The sequence below is a fragment of the Stigmatopora nigra genome, chromosome 12 (assembly GCF_051989575.1).
Source record: "Stigmatopora nigra isolate UIUO_SnigA chromosome 12, RoL_Snig_1.1, whole genome shotgun sequence".
NCBI lineage: Eukaryota > Metazoa > Chordata > Actinopteri > Syngnathiformes > Syngnathidae > Stigmatopora > Stigmatopora nigra.
The window spans coordinates 9110151-9130776 of NC_135519.1; the positions used below are offsets into that span (position 1 = coordinate 9110151).

At 39.7% G+C, this 20626-nt stretch overlaps 2 protein-coding genes across 3 annotated transcripts; both read left to right on the forward strand.

Moving 5' to 3' along the window:
• Positions 1-2091: 2091 nt before the first annotated feature.
• On the forward strand, positions 2092-11364 carry ppp1r21 (protein phosphatase 1, regulatory subunit 21). Its single transcript, XM_077730145.1, has 22 exons — positions 2092-2763; positions 3205-3273; positions 3569-3715; positions 4011-4112; positions 4178-4342; positions 4434-4492; positions 4582-4676; positions 4994-5046; positions 5144-5293; positions 5380-5481; positions 5570-5658; positions 5738-5874; positions 5976-6068; positions 6482-6609; positions 7014-7163; positions 7339-7431; positions 7536-7772; positions 8036-8071; positions 8170-8286; positions 8619-8717; positions 8793-8921; positions 10410-11364. Exons 1-22 carry the CDS (start codon positions 2704-2706, stop codon positions 10437-10439), a joined length of 2340 nt encoding a protein of 779 aa, XP_077586271.1. The 5' UTR covers positions 2092-2703; the 3' UTR covers positions 10440-11364.
• Positions 11365-13216: 1852 nt separating this feature from the next.
• ston1 (stonin 1) lies at positions 13217-20304 on the forward strand. 2 transcript variants are annotated; one of them, XM_077729373.1, is made up of 4 exons: positions 13217-13454; positions 15911-17841; positions 18284-18486; positions 18765-20304. In XM_077729373.1, the coding sequence occupies exons 2-4, from the start codon at positions 15981-15983 to the stop codon at positions 18828-18830; spliced, it is 2130 nt and encodes a 709-aa protein (XP_077585499.1). In that variant the 5' UTR covers positions 13217-13454; positions 15911-15980; the 3' UTR covers positions 18831-20304. The 2 variants fall into 2 exon arrangements, with proteins under 2 accessions (XP_077585499.1, XP_077585500.1); XM_077729374.1 differs by having other exon boundaries at positions 13217-13352.
• The last annotated feature ends 322 nt before the right edge of the window (positions 20305-20626 follow it).

Consider the following 20626-nt stretch of genomic DNA (forward strand, 5'->3'; position numbering starts at 1 on the left):
AAGACTAATGCCACACAACACCAGTTGCTCTGTTGTTTATCAGCTTTTATTGAGTATCAGTCATGTGGTTCCCAGAATGTTGTTCAAGCTCCTGTATGGATATTATTTGAATTGCATTGATTTTAAAAATAACTAAAGACTGCCAGGCCGGTTTGTGTCTGCAATGGCTTTTGGATGACACATTTTTTGGTTTTTGTATGCTAACCTCTGTCAAGAAAATGTTCATAAGATTTATTTTCGCCAAAGATATGCAATTGCATTATATATGGTATTACAAAACTATTAATAAAAACCTGTTCTTCTTATTGCTATGAACACTTTGTCTGTTCTTATGAACCTGGACTTGCCGTTTGGACATTTCAGATCACCATTGCCACATGCCGTGATGTCGAAACCCTAATAGTACTACATATAAGCTAATTATACCACTATACCATTCATGTGACAGCCTTCTTGGTTTTCACATTAGCATGTCACAGCTGGCAAATATTTCTCACTAAGTCCGGCTGTTTTAATCGTGTTGTGACTGCACAATTTGCGTTCGGCACCACGTGTACGACTCCTCCGCCACTCATCGCCTCCTTCTTCCTGCTATGCTTTTTCACTCTCCCAACATGGCAGATTGCCAAAGTTGCACCTTACATTAAAGGCGGGGACATACCAGTGATGGCGGGGATCCTCTCTTCCTGTATGCCCTAAACACTCTTTGCTCTAAGTTCATTTGTCATTGAGGACGGGGAGATGAGCACATGACCCTGAACAAGGGCTTGTGTGACCAGCCTCAGGGCCATTGGCGCTGCACTATTGTTCAATAGAGTTCTGTGTGTGGACTGGAAGTAGGGAGGGAGGTGGGGCTTCTCCCTACTGACTGACTCAATTCAGCTGGAAATCAGAGCAGCATCACCACCCCCCCTCCCACACGGCCTTAGCAACCACGCCACGCCGACAGTTGCCAGGCAACCAGACAATGCTGGAGCCACTGGCTGCAGTGTGTGAGTTTTCCACATTGAAAAGTGGGGAAGGATGCTCCTTATGTGGGTGAAGGATATTTACTTGTTTTTGTAGATACTTGTGGTGCATCCAATGACATATAAATTGTTGAAATGTTAACATGTAGTGACTACATGAGGAGATTAATGTCGAATGGATTAGGTGAAATTAATCATGGAGAATCGGAGCAGCGATGGCAGCATTAGAAACATGCTTTTTCACTTGGATTGAAAATGAGGTCACGCAATTAAAAGAGCATCTTTCAATAGCCAACAATACTTTCCATTTTAGAATTCTTTATTATCAAAGTTCATCACTGGCGTGAAAGCAATTCGAAGAGGAATTAGGTATAATAATGAAGTGGAGTGATGTTACCTTCCTTTTTAATTCAAACTCAATTTTGCACTAGTTAAATTGGGTTCCTTGAGGGCATCTAGGACTTTGTATTTACATAATAGGATACACTCATTCTGCATGGTGGCAAACAACAGGCAGGATCCCAATTCTCATTTGGCAAACTAAATAAGAAACACCTCTCTTAGACGTTTGTTTTGTCTCAATGCAGTATAATTAAAGTTTAATCTCCACATACTCCCAAATCTAACAACTATAATGTTATCATGATAATAACTACAATAATGAAGGTAAAATACATTTTCACAGTATGCTCAGTATGCACCATTTTTGTGAGTTTAAATTAGGAGATACTGCAATCTAAAACTAACTACTATGCTGCATCTACACCTAGTTAATGTTATTCAGGAAATATTGATTTTAGAGTTGTTCATTAGAAATCTGTTAAAAGAATAATAATAATAAAAACGCCTTCAAATGAATCATTGCCTTGTAAATCACCTGAAGAGTTTAAATCACCTTCCCTAAAATTTTAAACAAAGAAATTAATGGTGGTGAGATTATCATAGTTTCTCTGAAATGTATTCTTCTTTTATCTGCCCTGATTTCACAGATTAATTTATGAATACTAAATAGAGATTATTATTATTTCAGTTTAATATTTTTCTAATGTGATCCTGTATAAGCGGCACAACAAACCAATACATCCAACCGCCAGAGGGCGTTATATGATGAAGCCCTAACCAGTTTGTTTTCTTGAACTCTGACCAATGAGCTTTTCACTGGCCGGATTGCCGAAGAATAAAAACAAACTCAAAGTACTGTAGATAATGGCTAAATTGTCAGTGCTTTTTTCACTCGTATAACTACAGCTACTCTTCCTGTTTGATCTGATTCGTGGGAAATATTTTGCCAGACACCTCCGCAATGGCTTTATTAATCTGCTCTTTAGCCTCGCCGGGGTATGTTATGCTAATTTGCTAACTAAAACTAGTTAGCATGCTACGTGCTGACATCCCATGTAATGCTATTATCCAGCCCATCGTTGTGAAGTTCGAATAGCATCCGCATTGGGACCATTGCGTAAATTTGATGACCTCCGACTTTTGCGTTGTCCGGAAACAATGGGGCGACATTTTTCCTTTTTTTCTTTTCACAGGCAACCAATTTTTGATTGTTGCGCTAAAACCAGATCTCAATGATAGAATAATTGATGTCTTGCTAATCTGAGCTCGCCATCATTTTTCACTCGGGACCGACCGCCCAGCTGATGATCGAAGCTTTATTTTAAAAGTTCTCTCAACCGAAACGAGGACAATATTGCTTGCGATTTCGGGGGGCTAAAAGTTGCCAATAAATATGGCTAATGTCACAGATCTGCAGACAAAATACACCAGGTTGGCACAGGAGTACTCCAAGGTAAATCCTCTTCCTTTTCCCACTTGTCATCTGATAACTTATTATTTTTAAAGTCTATTAAGTAAAACCAGTTTTTAAAAAGGAAATGCAAGGATAAACCCATTATTGGTCTTCAAGAATGTTATTCGATTGTTAGGAATTTTAGTCAATTTTTCATCCTTTTATGGGCTTTCAATGCTTTTTCCCCCTGTCAGCTGACAGCATGCACATTGGCCAGTGTGTGTTGTTTCCTGTCTGATCTCTCAGTAAACCGTGATTTGAGTCAGGAAGTGCTGACTATGTACTTGTCCACCACACACCATTACGACAGTATACTTCAGGGTTTTAACCATTTTGACTATTGCTCGAATGATATCCACTAAAGGGCTAATGCACTTTATTTGGCTTTAACAATTACTGTTTTAATGCATGTGTATTTTACTGTCATTAATGTTTTCACAGCTGCGTGCCCAGAACCAGGTGCTGAAGAAAGGGGTTGTTGATGAACAAGCCACCTCAGCTTCCCTCAAAGTAAATTCAATTCAAATAATTTAACAGGCAAAACACATAGCCTTCCTACCTGCTTACCAGAATCCCGTAACAATTGCAACTTCCTACTAAATTCCCTTTAACTCTGATTCTACAAAGTGACCCAGCCTTTTTTTCAAGGCAGTGTGAACAAAGACAATCAAATGTGATTTTTAAAACTTTCTCATTGTCATTTGGCCTGACCTCTGTGCAAAAGAGGCTAGGGATTTTCCGAGGCTCCATCCAAATGTTTGCTGCTTTATTATTCTGATTTAACTGGTTTGTACTCCATCTTCAGGATCAGGTGAAGCAGAGGGAACAGAAAGTGAGGAAGCAGGAGCAGGAAATGGACAGCCTCACTTTTCGGAACCAGCAGCTGGCCAAGAGAGTGGAGTTGCTTCAAGAAGAGCTGATGGCTAGTGAATCTAAGGGCAAAAAGGCAAAGGTGTGAACATATGGGAAAAAAAAAATGAAAACGAACTAACTTAATCTCTTACATTTGTTGCAGTTTTGTTGCCATACTTCAATATTATAAGTACTGGTTACTAGAATGATGGAAGAAAGCCACAAGCCAAAAATAGTTTGACTAAAAGGATATAAAGCAACCATTATATTACTGTGAATGGGTAGTACACTAAAATTGTAGAATACTATTTAAAAACATGCTTATCTCAGAAAACACTCTAAACTACACACTTTTGGATGTTCATGATTAAACACCAATGTTTTTTACCCTTCAGAATAAAGGAGATTCTCCCTCACATCACAGTGTGCGGACGCAAAGTGTTTTTGATGAGGATCTGCAGAAGAAGATAGAAGAGAATGAAAGGCTTCACATTCAAGTAGAGGACTATTATTTTTTTTAAATGTTTAAGTCAATGATGTTTATATTTTTTTTGCTTTTTAGTTTTATGAAGCTGAAGAGCTGCATAAGAGGCAAGAGGCTGAGATGAAGGCACGTCTAGAAGAGTTGGAGAGCAACTCACAGCATCACCAGGCTATCGTGGACGGACTCACCATTAAGTATACAGAAATCATTGAGAGGCTACAGAGTGACAAGGCGCGATTGGAAGTGAGAACAAAAAAAAAAAAAAAAACAAGAGAGTGATTGCACATTAATTTACATGCTGACTTGATTGCATTTTTTTTCTTAATTTGATGAGGTTAAAACACAGACTATGGAGAAGGAGGGAAAAGATTGCCGATTGAGAACTGAGGAATGGTATGATTTCTTGTTTTTAATTTGTCTCGATCAAGGATTTACAGCTGGGTCCTGGTCGGTTAATGAGTTTTGCGCTTTTTTGTTTGCAGTCAGCAGCAATTAAGACGATGCCAGTCAGAACTCAACAGACAATTGAAACAAAGCAGCAGCGTCATCCAGGAAAAAGTGCCATTCAATGACACCAGTGAGTGCTACTTCAAAGTTCAACTCAATGACAATGTGTATATTTTTTTTTGTTGACATTAATGCTAAAATAATTTACATTTATGCAAATTGTGTTTATACCTTTATAGAACCAATGACTCTTTGTAGTAATTTAAAAAAGAATAACGTTAACATTATTTAAACCACAAATGTGGACATAAGGTTAAATCATGAATTATAAAAAAATGTTATTCTGACAGTGTTCTTTTTACGCCCCTATTTAAACCCATCAAAAATTCAACACTGATGATGAGGAATGTTTTGCTCATTGACGTTTCTTGTCCCTCCAATTTCCAGAATTTAGTGATTACAACACCCTAAATGTGCCAGCGCACAATCGAAGACATCAGGTGGGTGTAGAAGGGAGATTCTCATCTGTGGTTAATTTTGAAAATTTGCACATGCTTTAATTTTAATGTACTAAATCATATTTTTATAACTATTCAGTTAAAAGCCCGGGATGTGGCTGGTCAAGCCTTGAGCTTCATTCAGGACCTGGTGGCGGGTCTTCTGAACTATCATTCATACACTGAGCAGAGAGTCCATATCTATCCCTTGGACTCTTCTATTGAGCCCATTACTCCTTTGAATCAGAAGGTAAGTTAAACCACAAGAAAACAATATACACTTTATTTGATCATATTATTGTAGACAGTCTTATGGTTACAAACGTTTTTTTCCAGTTTTCCCAGTATTTGCACGAGAATGCTGTATACGTGCGCCCTCTGGAGGACAGTTTTTTGCAGTTGCACCAAAGTATCACTGAGGACACATTCACAGTGCTGGTGAGAAGTTATTTGACAAACACATTTTTCTAGGCCTTGTATATGGATCTCTAACCTAAATCAATATTGTCTTGTTGTTGAATTGCAGGAGACGGTAGACAAACTGAAATATTTCAGTGACAATTTCTCTTCGTACACCCATTTCCTACAAAAACTTCTTCCTTATCAACTAAAAAGGTCAGCAGTGTTCTTTAACTTGTATGATAAGGGTACAGAGCGGAAAAGGCTGCTTTTGTTAACAGTGTTCTCCTCCCAGCCTAGAGGAGGAGTGTCAGACACCACTTTGCACTACGGCCCTCGCAGCAAAGAATCAAGAGCTGCAGAACGATGTGAAGAGAGTCACTTCAGTGTTTGACAAACTACAGAGCTACATTAAGTTACTCACATTACCCAGTACGTTAAATCTGTTTAATGCAGTAGTTGTAATTTGTCACAGAAGATGCAATGGCTTTTTTCCCCTTTTAATTTTTAACATATTCCGTCTTTTGTGTTAGGTGTCCGTCAAGACGGTATGCCACAAAGTAGCTACTCTGCAGTCTTCACTCAATTGTCAGCCTGCTTGCACAGTCTCAATGATGCTGTTAAAGGTAAGCAGCCGTTTTGCTTCTGCTCCAACAAGTTGTGTTGTAGACTTTACGGTTTGAGTTACTCCTGTTGTTGTCATCTTGAAGCATATATTGGCATCCATAAATAAGTAATGGAAATACTTGCTCATTGAATTGAAGTTGACATGTCTTTACTTTTGGGAGTCTCCATATTCATGTATTCATTCATTCACATTAATGTGCAGGCAATCTCGGATACTAGCATTTGAGTGGCCAAAACAGTATATTGGCATTTCAAAATGTCTGCCACAACTTATGTCTACTCTCGGGAAATATTGGCTTTTATTATCTGGGCAGTTTTGAGTCCCAAGCACTACATTTACGTATGCATTTGTCTCAAGATAATTCCATCCCTTCTTGCTCTTCTTTTTTTCTATGTGTCTGTGTGCATGCAGAAATGTCAAAGCACTACAATCAAAAAGCCACCTTAGAGCAGGAGCTCCCAAATTCCTCCCAAAAACTCTTCACCACCACAGAGTGCCTGCTGGGCTCTCTGGGCTCACTGACCAACAGTACTGGCAAGGTACAGTCGATAGGGGGCGATCTGCAGCCACTTTCTCATTCATCTCAACACACCACATTAAGCCTCGCATCACACACTGGAGATTTTGCAACAGTGCTATTATAATGCTAAATTTCTAGTATAGTGCTCTGGTAGCTAGCAGTTGACTATAAAACAATACTGTCAAAATCATGTTTTTTTTACAGCTGTGTCCCAGCTATAATGTAGTTATTGATAAATGATAATGGAAGCCTCACTGCTGTGGCTTGTACACACATTGGCACAGGATCTGTGAAGCAAGAAAATGGTGATTTAGCCTCTTAAGGGGCAATCCAACCCTTATAGGCATTTTACATATTACCCATTTTAGTTTAATAGACAAAGGATTGAATTTTACGAGACTGTCTATTACTCGTTTCTTGCAGATTGCTACATTCTTCAGCAACAATTTGGATTTCTTCACGTCATCTGTGTACAGTCCCAGAGGAAGCACAGCTGCACTTAACCCTTTACAAGCCGAGACTATGCTTGCAAATAAAAAGAAAGCAGCTGCTTACATCGACATGCTTCAAAAGGTAAGTAATCCCTGAACTGCTAGATCGCTTTCTGCTGACACTGATGCAATTCATTGGACAGAACACTCTAATTATTTTAGAGCGTTGACATATTTCTAGTGTAATTTTCCATGTTGGACTGAAAACATGAATTCTGTTATCATTTTGTGGTCATGAAACCTTTGTTCATATTTAGCCAAGGCCCGAGTCCATTCCGTATCGAGAGGCACTTTCCAATCGGCGGGTACTCACAAGTTCTACTGAGAGTAGAGAAGGTCTCACTCAACAGGTATGACTTTAAGAGGATGAATTTTTAGTGCATTGCAAATAGTGGGGTTTTTATCTCCTAAATTGCTGTATTTGTCCCTGTGGCTATCTGCTTCCCTCTTGCAGGTGCAGCAAAGTCAGGAGAAGATTGCACGTCTTGAGCAAGAAAAAGAACATTGGCTTTTGGAAGCGCAGCTGGGGAAGGTGCGGCTGGAAAAGGAGAACCAGCGTATTTCAGACCTGGAGGCGCAGCTCGCTATGACTCTTGGGGCTGGCCAGAACTCGAGGACAACAAGTACACTGACTCAAAACCATGAGGAAGTTGAGACATCTGCGGTTAAGGAAACTATGTGCACCAGCCTGGTAAAGTCACTTCTTCGTTTTTGTTTTATCTTGGGAGAAAAATGTCTTCTCCATGGCCAAATGTCTCATTTCCTGTAACACTTATCATCACTTGTCCATGTTCCTCCCATGCTTTTTTTTTGTATGATAACATTTAGACAGCACAAGAGTAAAATGCAGTTTTAAAGGTTCACAATGTAGAATTACTCGGACCCAAAATGTTGTGTATGGTTTTAATTGTTGCAGTTTAGTCAATCACTTTGTTTTTCCTCTCTGGTCTCTAGGTTGGCATGTTGTGTACCGTGCCGACAGCTGAGCACGTGAGTAGCCGTGCATTTATATGGAAAAAGTTCAAAGGAGCATAATTTCCATGGATAAATCAAGTGTAACGTTGCAGGATGTTGCGTGTGGTTTGCAGGTGGGAGATGAGGAATCCAGAGAGCAGTTGATAAAAACTCATTATATGACCAGAGTAAAAGAGCTCACAACTCAGCTTCAGGTGTCAGACAGCAAAGCGGTTCACTTCCACTCTGAGGTGAAGCCTCCATTTCAAAATATAACAACTTTGTTTTTGAGAGAATAAGATAGCATTTTAAAGAATGTTGGCAGTGGACTAAAATGCTATTTTACACGTACATTTTTTTTGTTATACTTAACAAATTGGTTAGAATTTTGATGATGTCTTGTGCATCTCGATTTTACCAGCAACTTGCATTGCTGGAGTAGGAATTAGTGCCAATCCTCCTTTTTTGTCTGACATACTAAACTATCCCTCTGAAAAACTTTTCTCTATTTTTCTTGTGTTTTTTTTAAACATGCACCATAAATGCAAACGATTAAAAATGTCGTCCACACTTATCTTTTTAGTGTCGCGCTTTGGCCAAGAGATTAGCCATTGCTGAGAAATCACGAGACAATGTGGTTGAGGAGATGAAACGAGCCAGTGAGAACATCACACACCTGCAGGTAACTTGATTCACCAACAAAAAAATATATATCTCCAACTACCTCCCATTGAAATGATTGTCTTCTGTCACACAGGATGAACTGAGCACGACCAAAAGGAGCTACGAAGACCAGCTGAGCATGATGAGTGATCATTTGTGTAGTATGAACGAGACGCTGAGCAAACAGAGAGAGGAAATCGATACTCTCAAACTGGGCAACAAGGTATTCAGCTGACCTTTCTGTCTATTTAATATTGTAGACCCTCAATCCATCAACCATACAAGCAAAATCCATTCCATGACCAAGCTCGTAATGTGAACGCGCTCGTATAATTAAATGATTATTTCCGTCATAACGGAGTTCCATTTAATGTGTGCGACACTTCTCCTGACCTCCCATTTTAGCCCTAATAATTCAAGGCATTATTTCCTAGCACTTACTACTATGACTGAATGAAGTTTAGTTCTGTGCCGAAAGCGTGACCCAGTCGAGCAAGAGGAGGGAGAGTGGGCAGCTGTATATAAGTGCAACATTAAGGAAACGAGGCATGACATGAACCAAACAACAATTCTGCTGTATGTAAGTTTGATTGAGTTGTAAGCACCAATGATTTATTTATACGCACTTCCTTACACAATTCTACTAATGGACACATCCGAAACAATGAGAAAGAGCAACAGGTGAGAAGATGAAGGATTCTTTTAATGCGAGTTTCTTGTATGCCCCCTAGTGGGAGGCTGAGACAAAGCAAAAGAGAGTATGCATGCCACCCAAAGAAGGGATGCCGAGGCATTCAAAGACGCTGAACTGAGTGACAGAGATGCTTTTCTGGATTTTGCTTGTATGGTGAACATTTACTCCCCTCAGGCCACTCATTTTGTTTTGTGGCGATGCTTGCGTCGTGAAAAGCTTGTTGGGTGAGGTGCTCGCATCACGAGGGTCTGTTGGAATATGCGTCATAGCAAGGCTCCAATAGTACACTCCATGAAAGTTTTTTTTTTTCTCTAAGGAGGCTTGAAAATGAAATCGAATAGCTTTGATGTTACTCGTGTCATTTATCAGATAATAACATCACACCAATTTAAAGTAGTAAGATTTTGAGTGGTGGGGTGGGCTTGAGAACTGTGAACTGTGACATTTTAAAAGTTCTGCCTGTTACAAAGGAGACATGGAGGTCAGGAATCCAAGTGTGTTAACTATACAGGGTCGGATGGCTACCACAATTGTGGGCAGCATCTGTAAAAAACATTAGCTCTGAATTGAAGAGGTCTGTTGTGTAGCATGCGTTGCTCACTGGCAAGACAGCACATGTAGTTAATGAGAAGTGCTTTTTTTCTCCGGGACTGAAACTAGACTCGGCTTGTTTTTTTGTACTGTTGATATGAAGCACTTGAATTCATTCAGTCATTTTCCTGTGCCACTGATGCTTAGCCTCAGTGAGTGTGTGTGTGTGCGTTTGTGTTTTTATATATTTATATAGTAAATAATAGTGCTCATTTGAATTTCCTTCTGCCCCTTTGCGAATAGACAAAGTATATAATATAAATATAGTGCCGGACTACATACCTTGGGTATTTATCAAGTATAGTACCTATGCCTTTTGTAAAAATGTAACATAAACAAGCTTTAAATTTATCTTGAGGAGTGTGTGTGCATGTGTGGAATAATAAAGAGCCGAAACTGACTTTTGTTTTTATATTATTTCGGCAGGCAAATTCAAAAAAGAACAAAAGTCGCTAGCTGGATCCTTTCCAAAAAGATTTGCTTCACTTGGGATCATGCCAACCTTCGAGTCACTATGGAACCACCTCACACCCACTCTCCTTTGTCACCCGGATATCGAGATCATCACCACACCACCAAAGCCAGATCTCAAGAAGAGCCCCAGAATCCTCTACACTCTACGAACACTGTGGCATTATGAACTCTCACAAATGACTGAAGAGGCCTTTTTTTCTTCCTCATAACACAGTATCACAAATTGTGCCGGAAGCTGTTTGACCTTTTGGCCGGAGCAGGATAGGAGAGGAACAGATTTCCTTCCAAATGAAACACAGGAAATGGAATAAGTTTGCTAACCCAAAAGACCAAACCCTATTGCTCAATCGGCCTTTTTCTCCTATCCTTTCTGTGTGAGAAGGAAAAAACTATACACTTACTGCTGCTTATTGAACACAAAACATTAGTGTGACTGTTTTGACATGCACCTATTGCTTTACGGCTTTATGCCTTTAATGTTTAACCCTTCTAACTTGCATAATCTAAGGAGGGCTCCCTATGATCCATCAACAACTAAACACTTGAATCCTTTCATTATTCTGGACCGTTACTTTAAGAGGACAAAAATGTCTTGCTAAAACCACAGACTGATCAACTCTGTTTACATGGACGTTTACGCTAGACAATTTATAGCTTAAAATGTGTACTGTATGAGCGGGTGGTCTTTGTTAAAGTAGTTTTTTGGTTCCCAATGTACCAAAGTAGGTGTGAATTTACCTTTTTTTTGTCGGAATGTTGAAGCTTTTTGACTTGCAATTCTTTCAAACTTTTTTGTTTATCACGTATATTGAACTACTATGGTAAATACAAATATACAGTATATTAAAAGTATGCATTCCTGAAATTACAAATATTTCTTAATAAATGTGATGTCTGTACCTACTTATTCTGGGTGTGTCTCATAAAGTTTGTCAAATGTGATGCATAGACTGCTTGGACTCTTGAACTGTTGCTTAGACAAGTTGGTTCGTGCAGTGGGAAATTCACAACTGGAGTTGAGCTCTGACTTGTTGTGACATGAGGTTAATCAAGGAATTCTGGCACTGGTTTACTCACCATTTCGGTGACGAGGATTTGCCAATTGTCCACAATGGAAAAAACGAGGCTATTCACGGTGTATCATTATGAAAGCCCACAATGTGTAAATCACAATAAATAACCATTTGTCTGTAGTATGATTTTTCTGACTGATTATTCATGCATTGCCTGCGATTTTTTGTTTTTTTGCCAAAGTCCCACCCTGACCACTGGGGAAAAAAAGGCATTTATGTTGACGTAGAAAGATTATTATTCAATGATATCACTTTTTTTTTTGGGGGGGGGGAGGGATGTGTTGTTAATCTGTTGTTTGCTCTGCCTTTACATGCTCGTTACTCATTTCAACTTGTGAGTGTTACTTTAAAATTCACAACCTACTTAACTATTCAAGAGAGCTTTTTTGGGGGGGAACAATTGTGAGCAGGTCATTTATTTTACAACTGCAGCTATTTGTCACAATGTGGAAAATGGATGCTTCTTCATCGAGCTTGGTTTCCAGTGCCAACTTGTTTTCCATGCCGACAATGTTTTCTTTGAGAGAAGCATTATTTTCGTGACCACATTTTCAGCACGCCTTACTCTCATTACCACACAAGCGGTTCTTTGCGAGCGGGTACCTTGGGAAAATACTCCCTTGGCCACATTTCTAGCATACTTCACTCCCACCTCCATACCATCGTGTGCAAAGGGAGAAGAACCACTGCTCTTGGAAGTTGAAACTGGGTGTTCCATTGCTCTCCTGTCTACAGATTCATACAATCCTGGTGGTTGAAGAAGCGAAAAAGTTGAGCAAAAGTCAGCAAATCAGACTGAATTTTTTTCTCGGTCTTTGCACGTTTTTAGTACTCTTCTACGAACATATTTCAAAAGTGTTTACAAAACCATCAAAGTGCTCTGGAAGTGGAAATATGTTGTTCTGCAAGGGTGATGATATCAAGATGTGTTTGTCCTTTGTTGTCTCTTTTGTGCCTTTATGTTTTATGACATAACTTGAAATAAATCATCGATTTATTTACCTAAGAAACAATGACAGACAACAGCCCGGTGGTGCGAGTGGTTAACAAGTTGGCCTCACCGGGTTCAAATCCAGGTCACATCCACCTGTATGGAGTTTGCGTGTTCTCCCCGGGGCTGCGTGGGTTTCCTCCGGGTATTCTGGTTTCCTCCCACATTCCAAAAACATGCATGGTAGACTGATTGGACACTCTAAATTGCCCCTAGGTATGAGTGTGAGTGTGCATGGGTGTCCTCCTAGTGCCCTGCGATCGGCAGGCCACCAATTCAGGGCTGGGATAGGCTCCAGCACCCCCCGCTACCCCAATGAGGGTAAAGCGGTTCAGAAAATGAGATGGAGTTCCACAATGTCAGGCTTATCAAATACAAACAAATGTGAGCATGGGTGTAATTATAAGGGAATTAGTACTCATTGTATTGTCAATAATGCTGCACATATATGGCAAAACTGTTGCAAGTCATTGCAATTGTCAACAGTTGTATTGCAATGAAAGTGCTTTATTCAAACTTCCAAAATTCAAGACTACTCAACTAAATGTCACTTGGCATGTATATGTGCAATGATATAAAGAAATCTAGGGTTGATAAAGCAATTTGGATCATTTTTGTAACGTTATGCGCAGAACTATACTGTACCGACGCCCCTGAGTGAAGGGAAGTTAAAGTTTGTTCTTTCCCATATTCGTGAATGCATCGCAACGCTGTTGCTTCCTGCGCTGTCCCGTCGGAGGACAGTCAACACTCCCGGGATTCTCTGCCATTTTGAACATAACTGACAAGCGGAGATCAGCGTCCATCAATTTTCAACGATGACCTCAAAGAGTGAGCGATCTTTATGAACTTTAAAGTATCGCATTAGGAACAAATCACTTTGGTTCAGAAGAGTCGCGATCATTTGCGTGACGTCCCACATCGCAACGACAAGTAAGTTTTTTGGTCGAAGTAGAGCGAATGCATTTTTGCGGCGTTTGTTGTCTGTCTGTCGTGCAGCGATTGAGTTAAGGGCTTCGGTTCTTGAAACATGTTCAAATATTGGCAAAGATCTCCGTAAAGTTGGCAAAATCAAAACAATGCCGTCAGGGGCGAACCCGAAGAAAGGCCTGCGTGTCCGTGACACGCAGCTCGGACGGCGGTGTCAGTCGCTCCGTTTTGAGCTCCGCTTAGTATTAATTTATAATACGATTATCTGACGAGTTTGCACGCTCTTTATGTTTTTTTTTAAAACGTGTCCAGATTTCTAATGATCTACTATCTATTCTTAAGAGCATCCTCTCAACTGTTTCCCCAACTTTACTACATAAACATGCGCACTGTGATCACAATGAGTAAGTACACTTGCCCATAATAACTGGGCGTGTCCTCCACTTTTAGTTTAGCATTTATACTTAAATATAAAATCACTATTAAAAATGATATATCACGTGAAGGTAATGTTTTGCATTACTAATTAAAAATGTACATTGAATAGTTTCAAATTCACAACTATACTTTTCTTACAAATATCAGAATATACATTGTTATTGTTTTATTTATAGTACATTGAACAGATTATTCACCTTAAATTGTACATTTAAAAAAAATAACTGATTAATTAATTAATCAATTAATTTATTTTCTGAGAAGGAGGTCCAGCCGTAGACTTAAAAACAAACAAAAAATAAAACTAAAATGTACTGGTCTAAATGATTTCAATGTATTGTATTATAGACATCAATTCCATTTGAACTGGGATGGATGGCGTTCTGTAAGGACGTTTCACATGATGCCCAATCCAATTACACTTGGGTGGCAGTGACGTCGACATGTAACGTTGTCAATGGCAAGACAAAGAGTAAATGCTTGTGGCCTATGTTATTTTTGGTGGGAGGGAAAGGGCTGAAGTCCACAGAATTTGAGTTAATTACGGTTTACCAGTGATGGCTGTTGCATGTTTTGTTTCCAATATGTGCAGAGCAGCAGTTTCTCTTCTGCTCGCTGACTGATGAGTCGACACTTTGCCCCTGGAAATGGGTCATTGTAATTTTGGCTCTGCATTTGATCACAGTCACCGTGGTCACATCAACATCCATCCAAGTGCAATTGATGTAATTCCATCAAGTCCAATTGGGTTGCTCTGTAATAACGTTTTTCGTTTTGTTTTTACAGTGGAATTATTGTTCATCTAACTTCACTGCACCCTTTTTTGAAGGGCGCCGAATTGAATTAAACTTAATCATTGGGCATATTGTGATTTCTCACCCATCACCACATGATGATGACCTTAAATTTATTGATTTTTTTTTTTAATTGAGTTTTAATCAGATGTGTTGCTGCAGGGAAAAAACACATCAGTGACATTATAAGACTTAAGTTTAACTTTATGGATGATATGACTCACCTGTATTTATATAGGGTTAGTCACAATGTGAGTGTCCTTTCCCAAGTTGCACAAACTTGATTTCAGTAATAAGTGTAGCATTTTCAGATTTTCAGACTAATAGGAGTACGTTTCTATTTTCTATGTGCATCATTGTTTGTCCCTAAGGAATAAATGGAATTTCTTATTTTGTCCTGTACAAATTTAGCAGCATTTCATTTCTGTGCTGCTTAGTAAGCAGATGTTCAGCATAGAAAACACGAGATGGAGAGGGGATGGAAAAGCCATATTTAGCGTTTGATTTTATTTGCTGTAGGTGAACTTCCTGAAAAGTTTATAGCTAAATACCACAGTGCACTGGAATCTCCATAAAATGAAATTGAGGCCTTTTTGTTTTAAAGGGACGAAGGACTGATAATGTAATTTCAGTCTTCAGATGGCGTGTAAAGAGTTGATCATTGGTAATTTGCACAAATCCTCCATAATAAAGTATATCCCCCATCTCAAATCAAGCACTTACATTTTAGATGAAAGACAACTATAAAATACTCAGGACACAAAGCTATCATTTTGATTTATTGTTTTATAACAGTCAGTTTACAAGGCACCCGTGAAACCTTAAAATGGACAGGCTTCACTTATCACCTCAATGCTAAATACCACATAATTGCGCTGAGAAAACCCCCGATTTGGTTAATCTAATTATACTATCCCACCACACGTGGTAATACTTAGTCTTATTTAATCTTAACACATGCATAGTTCATGGAACAATTATAGACATGTTCGCGCTGTTAACAATAATAAATGTTGTTAATTGGCGTCTCAATCATTTGAAGTAGGAAGGACAACAGCAAAGGAATGAATGATATTCCCAGTTAAAATGGATTAGACATCTACTAGGGATAGTTTTAATATAGTTTTTAATTGCTATGTGATTAGATGTCTATCAACAGCACTGAAATAGTTTGTTTAATTTCTGACACAAATTTCTAATTACTTCCCATGTTTTGTTTTGATGCAGATAAGAATTCCTCTCCGTGAGACAGGTGTCAAAGCAAAGCAGGAGTTTTTGTTGGGAAGTGCTATCAGCCATGTGTTCCACCAATCACTCCAACTGGGTAACATTTGAAGATGACAACACACCCCTCGCCTCCCCACAAAAGCCACTTCAGTCACCAGAGTGTATTAAAGTGGCACTTCCACGCCCCAATGGACTTAAATTAGTGTTTCCTTCTACCAGAGACACTTCCTGGAGTTTCAACGGTTCTCTGGAATCTCCTCGAAGCCTGTCGAGTGCCAGTGGACGTTCCTCTATTTCAAGTAACACACCCCTTTCCACCCCTAGGAGCGGCATTCCAAGCCTCGACTCTCCATTTCGTTCCAATTCCAGGGAGGAAAGCAACTTCTGCCACAATTTTACCAACCAATCAGCAGCTTCTGTTCCCTCTCTTGCAGTGGAAACCCCAAATCTAAGCACAGGTGGACCATCCCCCTTTCCTACTTTTCATGGGAATTCTGGACACTTAAACCCTTTTTGGGACAGCTCGGATCACAGCATTGATGCAGGGAGTTCCTCTTCAGACTCTGAGTGCGACAATAGTCTCCCACGTTTCTTTATACGGACCAAAGATGGAAGCGAACCCCCACGCGATCACCTCCAGAACACTTTATCTTTGGTTTGCAACCAATTTGAAGGTCTGCGGGCAGATTCAGACCACAATGGTGGGACTGATAGTCAGAAGAGGGACGAGAGCCGGCTCAGTTCGAAATGCGAGGTGATAAGCGAGAGTCCCAGTGGGTTTGTCCCTCGGGGTTTGTTTCGTAGCCACCGGAGAGATGGGTGGCCTATAATGCTCAGGATTCCTGAAAAAAAGAACCGTATGTCTTCGAGGCAATGGGGACCAATCTACCTTCGCTTACTTCCAGGGGGTGTTTTGCAGATGTACTACGAGAAAGGGCTCGAGAAACCCTTCAAAGAGTTTCAACTACTGCCCCACTGTCGGCTATCGGACCTCAAAATAGAAAGCCACAGTGAACCCCGCAAAGTCCTCACGGTGAAAGTTGAACATTTCACCTACGTTGAAAAGAAACGCTTCCACCCCAAACTGGAGGTGAGTCATGAAGCAGAAGTCGAACAAGTGCTCAAGTTGGGCTCCACTGTACACACAGATATGGAAGACTTAGTGGTCTCTATGGAGGAGGAGATCTTCAAGCTACCTTTGCTCCACCAACCCAGGCGGAACTATGAGGAGCAGGAGCTGTCACTGCAGATCACCGACCACTTGTGGGTGCAACAAGATAGATTTGGAGAAGTCATGGAACGCACCGCCGTTACACAAATTCACTGTCTGGCTTTCCTGAATGGAGTTGGGGATTGCTTTCTCGCGCTGAACGATCTCAGCCTGTTGCGTTCCAATGCAAGCTATGGATCTGAAGATGGCACTGAGGTCTGGATGGACATCACAGACTGCCAATTCCACCAGTGTGTGAACGAAACAGAGTTTCGCGCATCCAGGCTGGTAAAGTTCTGCCCTCCTGACGCATGTAGAGTGGAGCTAATGCGGTATAAGACAATGTTTTTGGGTTGCACAGACATTCCTTTCTCGATTAAAGCCGTGGTGACAGTTCAAGGGGCCTATGTGGAGTTACAGGCTTTTCTTAATATGTCGGGAACATTCATTTCCGCATTGGGTGTATCGGACACACATCCACTGTGTGAGAATGTAGTTGTGCGAGTGCCTGTACCGAGTGGATGGGTCAAAGTGACACAAACAGCAGCCTTACTGCGCCAGCGATCACTAAAGGCTCGTATGAACAGAAATGCCTGCCTGGGTTCTGTCAGCACTTTGCAGTCGCAGCCTGTCATGCAGGTGTCAGTCGGCAGCGTCAAGTACGAGAACGTCTACTCTGCTGTCATATGGAAGATTGACAGACTCCCGGCAAAGAATACAGGTAAAACATATACAGCACACAGCCTTAAGTAAGCCACCAAGTGAGATATAGTTCAACTGAGGAACCCTTTAGTTTTTGACGCTCAACATTGCTTTGGCATATGTTAGGGGGGAAAATACATCTGGTGGAATTGAAATTTTCTAACTTGACGTTGTAACTGTCATTTGTGTGTGGCTTTTTTTCTCTGTAAAGGTATGTGTCCTGTCGTGACTAGCAACTAATCCATTGTGTAATTTGCCTTTTGTGCAAAATCGTATGGAATAAGCCTGAAACCATGAGACCCAGAAAAGGAAATGCTTTGGTTGTGACTGGATGATAAAATGTAGTTTTCTGTGATTTATGGCTACATTTTGGTCTGCTGCCCTGTTGTTATCGCCTTGTGCAAATTCCAAGTTTGCGGCGCACACGGCCCTTAAACTTTAACTTGTTTGCTCTCTTGCAGCATTCAGCCACCCTCATTCATTCTCCTGCAAACTGGAGCTCGGATCGGACCAGGAAATCCCCAGCGACTGGTATCCTTTCATCACCATGGAATGTGAGATTATGGGTGCCGTGGTGTCACAGTCTACAATCAAGTCACTGGGAACGGTCAATGACATCCAGCCTCAGAAAAACGTGACCAGCTGGACGCGATATCATTGTCAGGTTAGTTTTAATAGATTGGGAACCTTTGCACAAAAGTATTCATATTCAATAAGAAACCCACAATTAGACAACATCGCTTTGTTGCAGAAAATTATTATTTTTGCATGTGCATATTCTGTTTATGTGGTTGTAATTGCAAGATATACCCAGAAAGTGTTTTAATTTGTCCATAATCTATTATGCACATTTGCTATGCATTCTATTATTGAAACTTTTGCAGCAATAGTTGCTCTCTGTCATTACAATTAAACAAAATGTTATTTTATTTTCCTCTGTAGGTGGAAGTGGAGAAAAAATGGATTGAAACAGAGTCAAAGAAGGAATCCAGCTGTATGACACAGTGATGAACAAATAAACTCATTTTTTTGCAGGGGAAAAATACCTACACACACACACACACACACACACACACACACACACACACACACACACACACACACACACACACACGTACACACATGAATTTAGACGGGTGACAAGGGATTTCTGTGTATTTGGTCCCATAATCTTTCAATTTCACATTGCTTGGTAGTATTGTTAGTGAAAATGTGCCCTTCAACCTAGACTGTATATAAGCATTCTAACACTTGCACTTTACGTTTATGTAACTGTTCTAAGTAAAATAACATATGTATGGGAACTTTATGTTGGCTTACGCTTGTGTCATCTGCACTGCCCTTTAAATTATGTTGCAGCCTAAAATAAAGTAACGGGTTGAGATAATTATGAATGAACATTTAGCAATCTCTGGGATATGTGGGATTGCAATTATGCCCCATGTTGCACACTTTAATGAATTTTAGCGAGGAACACAATATTTGTTGAGTTAGGTCTAACAGCTGTGTGTTACTTAATATTTGGTTGCGGAATCCAAATTTTTTCTCTTTCTTGGACATGTCAACTTTTCAAAATTTCTTTTTTTCCCTTCATTTTCTGGACCAGTTTATCCACACAGGTGGACTGACCTGGATTTGAACTCAGGACCCCAGAGCTATGAGGCCGACATGCTAAACACTTGATCCACCGGGCCGTCCTGGTTGTTTTCTTTAAAAGATAAAATCTAAAAAAAAAATCTAATATGGTCTAATAGACAATGAAATGAAAAAAAAGAAAGAAATAAACAGGCTTGACTGCATTGTTTATTTAACATTTTACTATTTTAAAAGGGATATTATGGCCAGTTTTATGCATGTACTAATAATTTAGGAAGAAAAAAAACTCGACATGCCCAAAAAGAGCAGCTTTGGAATTTGGAACTAGCATGCCAATTTTATATTTTATCAGCATGAAAATACAACTCAGCAGAAATTTCTTCTCAAAATGTTTTGGGTCATTTTTATCATAAAATGTTGGAGACATGAAAAAAAAATCCACATTTTGTCCGTGCATCTTTAAAGCTGAAAAATATTTATAAAATTAATGTGTAAAGTGTGTTTACATCAGGAAAGAACAGGCATTCAATTGAATATTGTGTTTTTACTTATGCACCATAGTCTTTGTATACAAGTGCTGCTGATTCATACATTTATGGTCTTAAATTGTGTACCATTTTGTTTTTGTCTTACTGCTAATGCATTTTTTAAATGGAAGCTGCATTTGATCTCTATTGAAACCATCTCACTCACCCCTTTGCTGCTGCTTAAATTCAGATGACCTTTATGTCATTATCAAGGTTTAATTCTGGACGAATGTGTTTTTATTGAATTTAGTTTTTTGACTATTATTCAACTTTTAAGTCAGACTGCTATGTCTTATTACATTTCTGCCGTCCCAAAATGGATAGAAAAATAAACCTGTATGACTTGCCAACCTCATAAATACTGAATGGTTCTTTTGTATCTATACAATACCTCACTCTATTTAAGCATATGCTCACAAACTTTCAATATTTTCATATTTTTTCCCTTTTACTCTTTGGATTCAGTCAGCAAACTGTTTCCCCTGTGTATTTTGTGCCCAACCTTTCCTCCATAAACAACTTGGTTATGTGCCTTGCAACTAATATAACATGTGGGCTCTCTCTCTCTTTACATGATAATAATATCTTAAGGTCAAAGTGTTTCCTGAAATGCTAATCTTCAGTTGGCCGGTTTGGTGTTTGTGACAGGCGGCACCATGGCGCCTTCAATGACCTGCTGGT